This window comes from Anomaloglossus baeobatrachus, chromosome 5 (assembly GCF_048569485.1).
Source record: "Anomaloglossus baeobatrachus isolate aAnoBae1 chromosome 5, aAnoBae1.hap1, whole genome shotgun sequence".
In the NCBI taxonomy this organism is placed as follows: Eukaryota; Metazoa; Chordata; class Amphibia; order Anura; family Aromobatidae; genus Anomaloglossus; species Anomaloglossus baeobatrachus.
In genome coordinates this window covers 77749119-77761642 of record NC_134357.1, presented here as the reverse complement: position 1 = coordinate 77761642, position 12524 = coordinate 77749119, and the positions used below count along the sequence as shown (strand labels likewise).

General features: G+C 43.3%; 1 protein-coding gene across 3 annotated transcripts in view; it reads left to right on the top strand.

The window, feature by feature from the left end:
• The window catches only part of NT5C2 (5'-nucleotidase, cytosolic II), a 149219-nt gene that overhangs the window by 36134 nt on the left and 100561 nt on the right, over positions 1-12524 (top strand). Inside the window, exon 2 of one of the 3 annotated variants that reach the window (XM_075348610.1) lies at positions 6209-6625. The exons of the other annotated variants lie outside the window; for them this stretch is intronic. Coding sequence (XP_075204725.1) covers positions 6269-6625 — 357 coding nt within the window. The 5' untranslated portion in view covers positions 6209-6268. The remainder of the gene's footprint in view (positions 1-6208; positions 6626-12524) is intronic. 3 annotated transcript variants of the gene reach the window in all.

The window sequence follows — 12524 nt, the reverse complement described above, 5'->3', positions numbered from 1 at the left end:
CAGCATCTAAATCCACGATTTCTCGATGGATCAGGACTGCCATCTGTGAGGCATACAAGGCACGAGGTGCAGTTCCCCCTCAATCTGTGCGTGCCCACTCTACACGGGCAGTGGGTTCCTCCTGGGCTATCCGCCATCAGGCTTCGGCGGCTCAACTTTGCAAGGCCGCTACCTGGTCCAGTGTGCACACGTTCACAAAATTCTACAGAGTGCATACGCATGCCTCCGCGGATGCTGCTCTTGGAAGACAAGTTCTTCAGGCAGCAGTGGCCCATTTATAAGTGGCCACTGCTCGGTTCTGACAGTGTTTTCTTATGAGTTCACTGCTGTTGCAGTTATTAGTCAGTTCTTAGTCTGACGTTATACACTGTTATTAGTTCAGTTCCCACCCAGGGACTGCTTTGGGACGTCCCACTGTCTGTGTCCCCCAATGAAAAGGCGAGAAAGGAAAGGACATTTTTGTGTACTCACCGTAAAATGTCTTTCTTGGAGCCTTTCATTGGGGGACACCGCTCCCGCCCTTGTGGTTTTGGTTACCCTTTTCCTACTGCTTTTACACAAAACTGGGCTAGTTCCCACCTAGCCGGGGTTATATGCTGTGGGAGGAGGAGCTAACTTTTTTAAATCTAGTGTCAAGCCTCCCCTGGAGATAACATATAACCCACTGTCTGTGTCCCCCAATGAAAGGCTCCAAGAAAGACATTTTACGGTGAGTACACAAAATGTCATTTTTTTCAATGGATGAAAAAAAGTTGCAAAAACTGCTAAAAGGATTGACATGCTGCAGATTATTTTCTGCACCAAATCTGCAAAGGAGAAAATTCTCAAGGTGGGCACTACCATCAGTATTCTCATTGAATTTGCGGTCATCATGATTTGCTTGCAGATTTGTGACAAATCTGCCCCCCAAAAAACGCAATACAAACCGGCCCATATGCACACCCCCATAGGATCTAAATTTGCACTCCTCCTCCTTTTTGCTGGTCTGATCTGACGAGAAAATAATTTCTAATTACATTATTCACTTTTCAAAAGATAAATGAGAATTTTATTTGCTCAATAAACGATTTCATGTCCAAGTGTTCTCACACATCGTTCAAGCGCTCAACCCATTCACGTCACACAGTTATCGTGAAAGATGGTTCATTACCATGTAGACTTTGAAGGATTTGGCCAGTGTAAGGGCTTGTGCACACGTACACGCTGAAATTTCTGCAGCGATTTGTCAGCACATGTGCACTTCAAATTGCTGCAGAAATACTGTGTAATGGATGCAGTGTGTCTGCAGAATAGATGCCGATCTCATGCGCTCGGGATGCAGCCTCTCCCATAGACAGAGCTAGGGGGCTGCATCCAAAGCACACGAAATAAGTGACATGTTGCATTTTTGAACGCACCGATTTGCATCAAAATTTCAGCATCCAAAACGCTGTATTCAAAAAAGCATTGTGCGTAAGGATTATGCACAATCTTCATAGATTGTGCTCAGGACGCATGTATTTACGCTGCAGTGCTAGACGCAGCACAAATGCATGCAATACGCACACGTGCGCACATGCCCTAAGAGCACCCTAAGGATATATCCCTACAGCAATTGAGCAGATATGCTTTTTTTCAGGTACTTTTTAAGGCTATGTGTGCACTAGGCGTTTTTCACAGTGTTTTTGCACGTTTTTCGGGTGCGTTTTTGGGCTCAAAACTGCATGACTTTGCTTCCCCAGCAAAGTCTGACTTTACATTTTTGCTGTCCGCACAACACTTTTTTTTTTTTTTTTTTTTTTATTTAGCTGCGTTTTTGAGCTGGGAAAAAAAGAAAATGAACATATCAATTCTTTCCTGCATTTTTTACCCATGCAATACATTGGGAAAAACGCACTGAAACGTGGTAAAAACGCATGCGTTTTTCCCAATGTGTTTTTGCCGTGGGTGCGTTTTTGTGCGGTGTTTTTGTTTTGCGCCCAAAAACGCAGCGTAAAAAAATTGCTGTGTGCGCACATAGCCCAACAGTTCGTTGCATCATCCTGTCGGACTAGTGGTGGCCATACTGGCTTCATATAAAGTCTCTACAACTGCAAAGAATTGGATTACTAATAAACTGGTATTATAATAATGATTTAGGATCAAAGGGTTCTAAACACTTTTTATAGGAAGCTTTGCGATCCCTCATTTATAATACAGTAGCTATAAAATCAGAGCGGGGCTCAGAAGCGGAGAGCACCAATATATGGAGGACTGACCGAGCCATACAGACTGCCATTGATTACAATAGGCACTATGTAAAGATTTCACTTGTCAGGTTCCCTTGCTGATTTCCCAGGATCCCCCAAGATTAGAATAGGGCAATCCGTGATCATATATTTATAAGTAAAATTGTCTGTATACAATGGAGAAGTTGTGTAAGAAATATTGGCCGATTAATAGTAAAGAGATTATATTATAAATATTTATAATTATTATTTTTTTTTTTTTTTATATTCTTGATTTAAATTATTGTATTTATTTTCAAAGAGAAACTGAATCTTGTAACATTTCCCATTCTCACCCGGTCATGAAATGGTTGATCTATAAAGACTTTTCAAGTAGGGAAAGAATGTTACAAATCATGGTGTAATAAGAGAGATTAGAAACCTCACCAGAAGATTGATTTATACAATGGTTTTTATTGTGTTATGGCCCAGGAAGATTTAATTTGGCTGAAATAGATTTCCATTGAAAATGTGATGTTTGGCGTCATACAGGTTCTGAAATCTATGTGCGATACAGGTATACCGTACTTAGTTGGAAATATAATTCCCCCACACTTTACATAATGACGCTCGTGGTCTTTTTGATAATGATGGGTGAAATCCTGGGCATTTACTTATGAAAGAAGTATTACAGTTTTGGGAAGTAATTTCTACCTCTAAAGGCCGCTTTACACGCTGCGACATCGCTAGCGACATAGCACCCACCCCCATCGTGCGTGCGTGCGTCACTGGCAAATCGCTGCTCGTGGCGCACAATATCGCTAGTACGCGTCACACGCACATACCTTCCTAACGACCTCGCTGTGGCCGGCGAACAACCTCTTCTTCTTTTTTTTTTTTTAAGGGGGAGGTTCGTGCGACGTCACACAGCGGGCCACCAATAGAAGCGGAGGGGCGGAGACCAGCCGCATTAACAACACGCCCACCTCGTTGCAGGAGGATGCAGGTACATTGTTGTTCGTCGTTCCTGGGGTGTCACACGTAGTGATGTGTGCTGCCTCAGGAACGACCAACAACCTGCGTCCAAAATGAGCAACGATATTTGGGAAAGGAACAACGTGTCAACGATCAACGATTTTTGCAGTTTTTTGGATAGTTAGCGGTCGCTCGTAGGTGTCACACGCAACGACGTCACTAACGAGGCCGGATGTGCGTCACGAATTTTGTGACACCCCCCCCCAAGCAATATCTTGTTAGCGATGTTGTTGCGTGTAAAGCGGCCTTAGGCTACATGCGCACGCTGCATCTTTTTGTGTTCACAAACTGCAGCCAAAACTGCACGTTGTCAGAGAAAGCCTGGAAATGTCACAAAAATTCCTTGTATTTGTAGGTGCGTTTTTGCTGCGTTTTTGTGAAAAATGTTGACAAACGCAGGAAGAATGAACATGCTACTTTTTTTTTTTTTTTTTTGTCACAAAGTTTGACAAAACACTGACAAACTGCAATGTGTGCATAGCAAATCTGACTTCTCATAGACTTTGCTGGGAAGTCAAATGTCAGAGTTCTGAGAACAAAACTGCAGCCAAAAATGCAACGTGCGCATGTAGCCTAAGACCTGGCATCAGACCCAAGCATCTCTCACTACAAGGGCTGATGATGTACATATACTGTGTGTGTGTGTGTATATATAATATTATACATATATATATATATATATATATATATATATATATATATATATATATATATATATATATATATATATATATATATATATATATATATACAGTTAGGTCCAGAAATATTTGGACAGTGACACAATTTTCGCGAGTTGGGCTCTGCATGCCACCACATTGGATTTGAAATGAAACCTCTACAACAGAATTCAAGTGCAGATTGTAACGTTTAATTTGAAGGTTTGAACAAAAATATCTGACAGAAATTGTAGGAATTGTACACATTTCTTTACAAACACTCTACATTTTAGGAGGTCAAAAGTAATTGGACAAATAAACCAAACCCTAACAAAATATTTTTACTTTCAATATTTTGTTGCGAATCCTTTGGAGGCAATCACTGCCTTAAGTCTGGAACCCATGGACATCACCAAACGCTGGATTTCCTCCTTCTTAATGCTTTGCCAGGCCTTTACAGCCGCAGTCTTCAGGTCTTGCTTGTTTGTGGGTCTTTCCGTCTTAAGTCTGGATTTGAGCAAATGAAATGCATGCTCAATTGGGTTAAGATCTGGTGATTGACTTGGCCATTGCAGAATGTTCCACTTTTTTGCACTCATGAACTCCTGGGTAGCTTTGGCTGTATGCTTGGGGTCATTGTCCATCTGTACTATGAAGCGCCGTCCGATCAACTTTGCGGCATTTGGCTGAATCTGGGCTGAAAGTATATTCCGGTACACTTCAGAATTCATCCGGCTACTCTTGTCTGCTGTTATGTCATCAATAAACACAAGTGACCCAGTGCCATTGAAAGCCATGCATGCCCATGCCATCACGTTGCCTCCACCATGTTTTACAGAGGATGTGGTGTGCCTTGGATCATGTGCCGTTCCCTTTCTTCTCCAAACGTTTTTCTTCCCATCATTCTGGTACAGGTTGATCTTTGTCTCATCTGTCCATAGAATACTTTTCCAGAACTGAGCTGGCTTCATGAGGTTTTTTTCAGCAAATTTAACTCTGGCCTGTCTATTTTTGGAATTGATGAATGGTTTGCATCTAGATGTGAACCCTTTGTATTTACTTTCATGGAGTCTTCTCTTTACTGTTGACTTAGAGACAGATACACCTACTTCACTGAGAGTGTTCTGGACTTCAGTTGATGTTGTGAACGGGTTCTTCTTCACGAAAGAAAGTATGCGGCGATCATCCACCACTGTTGTCATCCGTGGACGCCCAGGCCTTTTTGAGTTCCCAAGTTCACCAGTCAATTCCTTTTTTCTCAGAATGTACCCGACTGTTGATTTTGCTACTCCAAGCATGTCTGCTATCTCTCTGATGGATTTTTTCTTTTTTTTCAGCCTCAGGATGTTCTGCTTCACCTCAATTGAGAGTTCCTTAGACCGCATGTTGTCTGGTCACAGCAACAGCTTCCAAATGCAAAACCACACACCTGTAATCAACCCCAGACCTTTTAACTACTTCATTGATTACAGGTTAACGAGGGAGACGCCTTCAGAGTTAATTGCAGCCCTTAGAGTCCCTTGTCCAATTACTTTTGGTCCCTTGAAAAAGAGGAGGCTATGCATTACAGAGCTATGATTCCTAAACCCTTTCTCCGATTTGGATGTGAAAACTCTCATATTGCAGCCGGGAGTGTGCACTTTCAGCCCATATTATATATATAATTGTATTTCTGAACCTGTTTTTGTAAACAGCTAAAATAACAAAACTTGTGTCACTGTCCAAATATTTCTGGACCTAACTGTATATATATATCACACACACACACACACACACACACACACACACACACATATACAGTGCCTACAAGTAGTATTCAACCCCCTGCAGATTTAGCAGGTTTACACATTCGGAATTAACTTGGCATTGTGACATTTGGACTGTAGATCAGCCTGGAAGTGTGAAATGCACTGCAGCAAAAAAGAATGTTATTTCTTTTTTTATTTTTTTTTTAAAATTGTGAAAAGTTTATTCAGAGGGTCATTTATTATTCAACCCCTCAAACCACAAGAATTCTGTTTGGTTCCCCTAAAGTATTAGGCCCCACTCACACTTGCGCTATTTTGACGCAAACGGAATCCGTCAGTAATGTAGTACAGTTCATTTATTTACAGTGGAAGCGCGACACCATGTGGACACAAGCGGGTACTGCATGACACACACGTGGCATATTAACGCGCTTCCACTGTAAATAAATGAACTGTACTACATTACTGACGGATTCCGTTAGCGTCAAAATAGCGCAAGTGTGAAACTAGCCTTAAGAAGTATTTCAGGCACAAAGAACAATGAGCTTCACATGTTTGGATTAATTATCTCTTTTTCCAGCCTTTTCTGACTAATTAAGACCCTCCCCAAACTTGTGAACAGCACTCAAACTTGGTCAACATGGGAAAGACAAAGGAGCATTCCAAGGCCATCAGAGACCAGATCGTGGAGGGTCACAAGGCTGGCAAGGGGTACAAAACCCTTTCCAAGGAGTTGGGCCTACCTGTCTCCACTGTTGGGAGCATCATCCGGAAGTGGAAGGCTTATGGAACTACTGTTAGCCTTCCACGGCCTGGACAGCCTTTGAAAGTTTCCACCTGTGCCGAGGACCGGCTTTTCCGAAGAGTCGAGGCTAACCCAAGGACAACAAGGAAGGAGCTCCGGGAAGATCTCATGGCAGTGGGGACATTGGTTTCAGTCAATACCATAAGTAACGTACTCCACCGCAATGGTCTCCGTTCCAGACAAGCCTGTGAGGTACCTTTACTTTATAAATATAAATAAATGTAGTATGTGTGTATTATGGTTATAAATATATTATATTTTTCTATTTTTTATAAGTATTTTTTTTTTTCTTTTTCAAAATAAAATGTTTGTTTTACAGTCTTCCCCTCATGTGCAACCAGCAGTACCATATTTACTAGGGATTTTTAATTAACCATAGTTTCCGGCGTATAAGGCGACCCCCAACTTTTCAATAGTGACGTGCGTACCTGTGTCTGCCACCGCTTCAGATGCCAGGTTTAGGGTCAGTGCGCAAGATCAGAATTCCTGGCACTTCCGGTCATGTGCACTATGACACCGGGTGTACATCTTCCGGCTTAAGACAGGTTTAGTGCACATGACCGGAAGTGCCGGGGACTTCTGATCATGCGCACTGACCCTAAACCCGGCGATGATGACAGTCAGGTGCATCACCACTGATGATGATGGGCAATGGATATCGAAGAGCATGTTAGCACGCCCTTGTGGTTGTACTAATATGCTAAGAGGGCGGATTAGTCAGGGGATATAACGCCTTTGCGACTAGTCCCAGCGCTCATTAGCATATAAAAGATTTTTAGAAATACTTTTTCTAAATATCTATTTATCTATGCTACTAGATACAGGGACAGTTAGGCAGGGATTAGCAATATACACCCAGAACTGGTCTGATTGCACCTGACAGGTTCCCTTTGAGTATAAAGGATGATGTGGCTTTTATAGTTTGAGTCAGACTATCTTTTTAAAGAATTAAATAAAAAAAGAAATAAACTTTTTTCCGTTTTCAGAGATTTGTAGATTAGGGTTTGTATGGTATAGTGTTCTGTCAATGCATGTTCTTTGTTGGCGGTAGTAATACTTTCTGTGTAAGATAGATAAGGTAGTAATACTTTCTGTGTAGATAATGTGACCCATAGGCCTCATTCAGATATCCATGAATCAAATGTTTTATCTTTGTAGTTTTGTTTTTTAGTTTTTTTTTTCTCTCTGATTTTAGATTACAATGGACTGTTCACATTTCCGAATCATGCTCAAAAATTGAGACCGCTCTGTTTTTGATCCAAGCCTATGGTCTGTGAAAAACCACTGATGGTGCACCTTGCTGTTTGTTTTTAATATTGTCAATAGGTAGGAGAAGCTTTGCAGTTTTTCATATGAGAAAGTTGGTAAAAAAAAAAAAATAAAATGTACACACCGAAAACTGGACTATGTTCCATGTGTGTGCAGTTTTTCTTCTTGTTTTCTTTTTTTTCAGAACCGGAAAATCAGAGGCGTCTGTATGAGGCTTTATATATTGTGTGACTGTAATATGAATGCCTCAGACACGGCGTATAGGACCGGGGCTCCACGACAGACTAGATGTTGACACTCGTTACAAAGTCATCTCAGCAGAGATGTCACAGCGGTGATGGCAGCGAATGTGAGAATGACTTGTGTAGGGTATTTAGCGCGGCCTTGGATGTATCCTGACTTTACAATACTGTGTATGAATACCTAGAATACCCTAAGTGCAGTAAATCACTAAGTGGGTATCATTTATGGGTAACCTCCAGTATTCGTTGCTGTATGTGGGCCACTAGTATTTGAAGCATGTCATCTAACTTACGGTCATCAGTTTTTCTTTCTAGTTGTAGTCACTCCATGACATATTTGTACAAGCGGGAAGGAGGTTTAGGCTGCTTTCACACCTCCGGTTTTAGCAGAGCCGGCGAATCCGGCTCTAAAACCTATACAACGGATTCTGCGACAAAACCGCATCCTTTGCATACGTTTTTGACATGCGGCCCGTCCGTTTTTTGGCACTTGCGGCAGGTTATTGAGCATGCGTAGTGGAAAAAAACGCATGCGGCGGCCGGATGCGGTGATTGCCGCAGGACACCGCATGCAGCGTCCATAGGCATGCATTGCAAATTGCGCCGGATGCATCGCGATGCGTTTTTTTTTTTTTTGCCGGACAAAAAACGTGCCAGGCAACGTTCCATCTGGCCGCCGCATCGGCTAAATCTGCCGCATGCGGCAAAAACCGGATGGAACGCAAGCCCATGTGGCACAATACGGCACTAATGTAAGTCTATGCAAAAAAAACGCAACCGGCGGCAAAAAAAAACGGTTGCGTTTTTTCTGCAAAGTCCCGGATTGTGCCGCACAGGAAACACCGGATGTGTGAAAGCAGACTAAGGCCCTGTACGCACACTACGGGTTTACCCGTGGATTTTCCGCTGCGGAATTAATGAGCATGTCACTTCTTTTCTGCAGGTACCTGTGGTTTTTGCCATAGACAATGGTAAAAATGCGCGGGGGCCAACTTTCGGAAAATCCGTGGTAAATCCACAGCAAAAACGCGGGTGCAGTTTTGGGTGCGGGATTCTCTCAGAGGTTCCGCTTTTTTCATAAGAAAAATTCACTTCTTAGTGCGCACATGGCCTAAAACTTCCCAAATCAAAAAGGTCTGTGGAGCCTCGACACGGAAAATAGCCAGATATTCCTCCAGGAAGGACCTAGCCAAGGAGCGGCTCTTTTTAGGAGACCACCATAACCACCATATTAAGTGGCCCTTCTAGTCAATATGCAACTCTTGACGAGTTTAAAGATATGAGAAGGGAAATACCAAGGCCAGGTATCCATCCACAGACAGCTGTTTCGGGTATTGCCCCTCATCAGTGTGGAGTAGGATTCTGGCCAGGTGGGAGCAATGCCTAGTAGTAAAACCTTTTTAGGAAAGTTTTTTTTCCTTCTATTCCAAACTTCTGAAGGAAAAATCTTCTTTTGTATATAGGAATAGAAGAGAGGGACTTTAAATACTTGGCACATGTGGTTTTAACCCCTTCACCCCCGGCCACTAAAACACCCTAATGACCGGGCCATATTTTGCAATTCTGACCAGTGTCACCTTGACGGGTTATAACTCTGGAACGCTTCAACGGATCCTGGCGATTCTGACATTGTTTTTTCGTGACATATTGTACTTCATGTCAGTTGTAAATTTAGGCCGATACTTTTTGCGTTTATTTGTGAAAATTTAGGAAATTGTGCGAAAATTTGGAAAATTTCGCAATTTTCAAACTTTGAAAATTTATGCCCATAAATCTGAGAGATATGTCACACAAAATAGTTACTAAATAACATTTCCCACTTGTCAACTTTACATCAGCGCAATTTTCGAAAGAATTTTTTTTTTCGTTAGGAAGTTAGAAGGGGTCAAAGTTCATCAGCAATTTCTAATTTTTCCAACAAAATTTACAAAATAATTTTTTTAGGGACCACATCACATTTGAAGTGACTTTGAGAGGCCGAGGTGACAGAAAATACCCAAAAGTGACCCCATTCTAAAAACTGCACCCCTCACACTGCTCAAAACCACATCCAAGAAGTTTATTAACCCTTTAGGTGCTTCACAGGAACCAAAGCAATGTGGAAGGAAAAAATGAAAATTTTACTTTTTAACACAAAAATGTTACTTTAGCCATAAAATTTTCATTTTTACAAGGGAGAAAAGAGAAGTGCACCCTACAATTTATTGTGCATTTTCTCCTGAGTACGCTGATACCCCATATGGGGTAAAAATCAATTGTTTGGGTGCACGGCAGAGGTCGAAAGGCAAGGAGCGCCATTTGAATTTTTGAACACAAAATTAGCTGCACTCATTAGCGGACGCCATGTCGGGTTTGAAGACCCCCTGAGGTGCCTAAACAATGGAGCTCCCCCACAAGTGACCCCATTTTGGAAACTAGAGCCCTCAAATATTTTTTCTAGATGTTTGATGAGCACTTTGAACACCTGGGGGCTTCACAGAAGTTTATAACGTTGAGCCATGAAAAGAAAAAAATTTTTTTTTTTACCACAAAACTGTTGCTTCAACTAGGTAGCTTTTTTTTCACAAGGGTATCGGGAAAAAATGCACCATAAAATGTATTGTCCATTTTCTCCTGAGTACGCAGATACCTCATATGTGGTGGAAATCAAATGTTTGGGCACACGGCAGATCTCGAAAGGGAAGGAGCGCCATTTGAATGCAAAATTAGCTGCACTCATTAGCGGACGCCATGTCAGGTTTGAAGACCCCCTGAGGTGCCTAAACAATGGAGCCCCCCCACAAGTGACCCCATTTTGGAAACTAGAGCCCTCCAAATATTTTTTCTAGATGTTTGGTGAGCACTTTGAACACCTGGGTGCTTCACAGAAGTTTATAACGTTGAGCCGTGAAAAGAAAAAAAATTTTTTTTTACCACAAAACTGTTGCTTCAACCAGGTAGCTTTTTTTTCACAAGGGTATCAGGAAAAATTGCACCATAAAACGTATTGTCCATTTTCTCCTGAGTACGCCGATACCTCACATGTGGTGGAAAGTAATTGTTGGGCGCATGGCGTGGCTCAGAAGAGAAGGGCACCATTTGACAGCAAAATTGATTGGAATCATTAGCGGACGCCATGTCACGTTTTTAGACCCCCCCCCCCATGGTGCCTAAACAGTGGAGCTCCCCCACAAATTACTCCATTTTGGAACTAGACCCCTCAAGGAATTTATCTAGATGTTTAGTGAGCCCCTTGTACCCCCAGGGGCTCCACTGAAATTTGATAACGTTGAACCGTGAAAACTATTTATTTTTTTTTAAATTTTTGCAGCAACAAGGTAGCTTTTTTTTTTTTTTCTTTTTACAACGGTATCGGGAAAAAATGCACCATAAAACGTATTGTGCAATTTTTCCCGAGTACACAGATACCTCATATGTGGTGGAAATCAATTGCTTGGGCGCATGGCGGGGCTCAGAAGACAAGGAACGCCATTTGACTTTTCAAACGCACAGATGCAGTGCACTGATCGGCCGCCGCAGGAGGCACGGTCGGATGAGATACAAAAAGCGCTGGGGATACGGAAAAAAAGTCACGCCAAAAATTGAGCAGGGATGTTGATCCGCGCTCAGCGGGACGCACGGACAGATGCGATACTTTTTTTTTCCGTATCCCCGACGCTTTTTGTATTGCATCAGTCCGTGCGTCCCGCCGAGCGCTGATCAGGGATGCACATAACGGATCGGCATCCCTGCTCAATTTTTGGCGTGACTTTTTTTTCCGTATCCCCGATGCTTTTTGTCACGCCAAAAATTGAGCAGGGATGCGTTATGTGCATCCCTGATCAGCGCTCGGCGGGACGCACGGACTGATGCGATACAAAAAGAGTCGGGAATACGGGAAAAAAAAGTCCCGCCGAAAACTGACCACAGATGCAGATACGTTATCTGCATCCCTGATCAGCGCTCGGCAGGACGCATGAGGTGTAAAAATGGACAGGGGATAGAGGGAAAAAAAAAAAAAGTTATACTCACAGTACCCAGAGGATTAGCAGGAGGAACAGAAGGCAAGGAACAGCTTTACAGCAGCAGCCAGCAGGCAGGAAGTTGGACAGCTTAGCAGAAGACCCAGGAAGAAGGACCCAGCGATGGAGGCAGATGTGATCGGCCGGTGAAGACAGGTAAGAGGACGTCGGGGGGACAGCAGAGGGGGACGGTGACAGCAGAGGGGGACGGTGACAGCAGAGGGGGACGGTGACAGCAGAGGGGGACGGTGACAGCAGAGGGGGACGGGGACAGCAGAGGGGGACGATACCGGAGGAGCTGCAGAATAGAGATGTCTGGGGGGGCAGATTGGGATGTCTGGGGGGCAGATTGGGATGTCTGGGGGGCAGATTGGAATGTCTGGGGGGCAGATCGCAGGGGGGCACGGGCAGGGGCCATTACGGGAGCGCGCAGATGCAATCACAAGAGCGCGCAGGGGCTGCAAGGAGAGCAGAAGAGGAGGGAGATACCGGAGGGGCTGCAGAATAGAGATCACGGGGGAGGCCGGCAGATTGGGATGGCGGGGGGGCAGATCGGGATGTCGGGGGGGGCAGATCGCA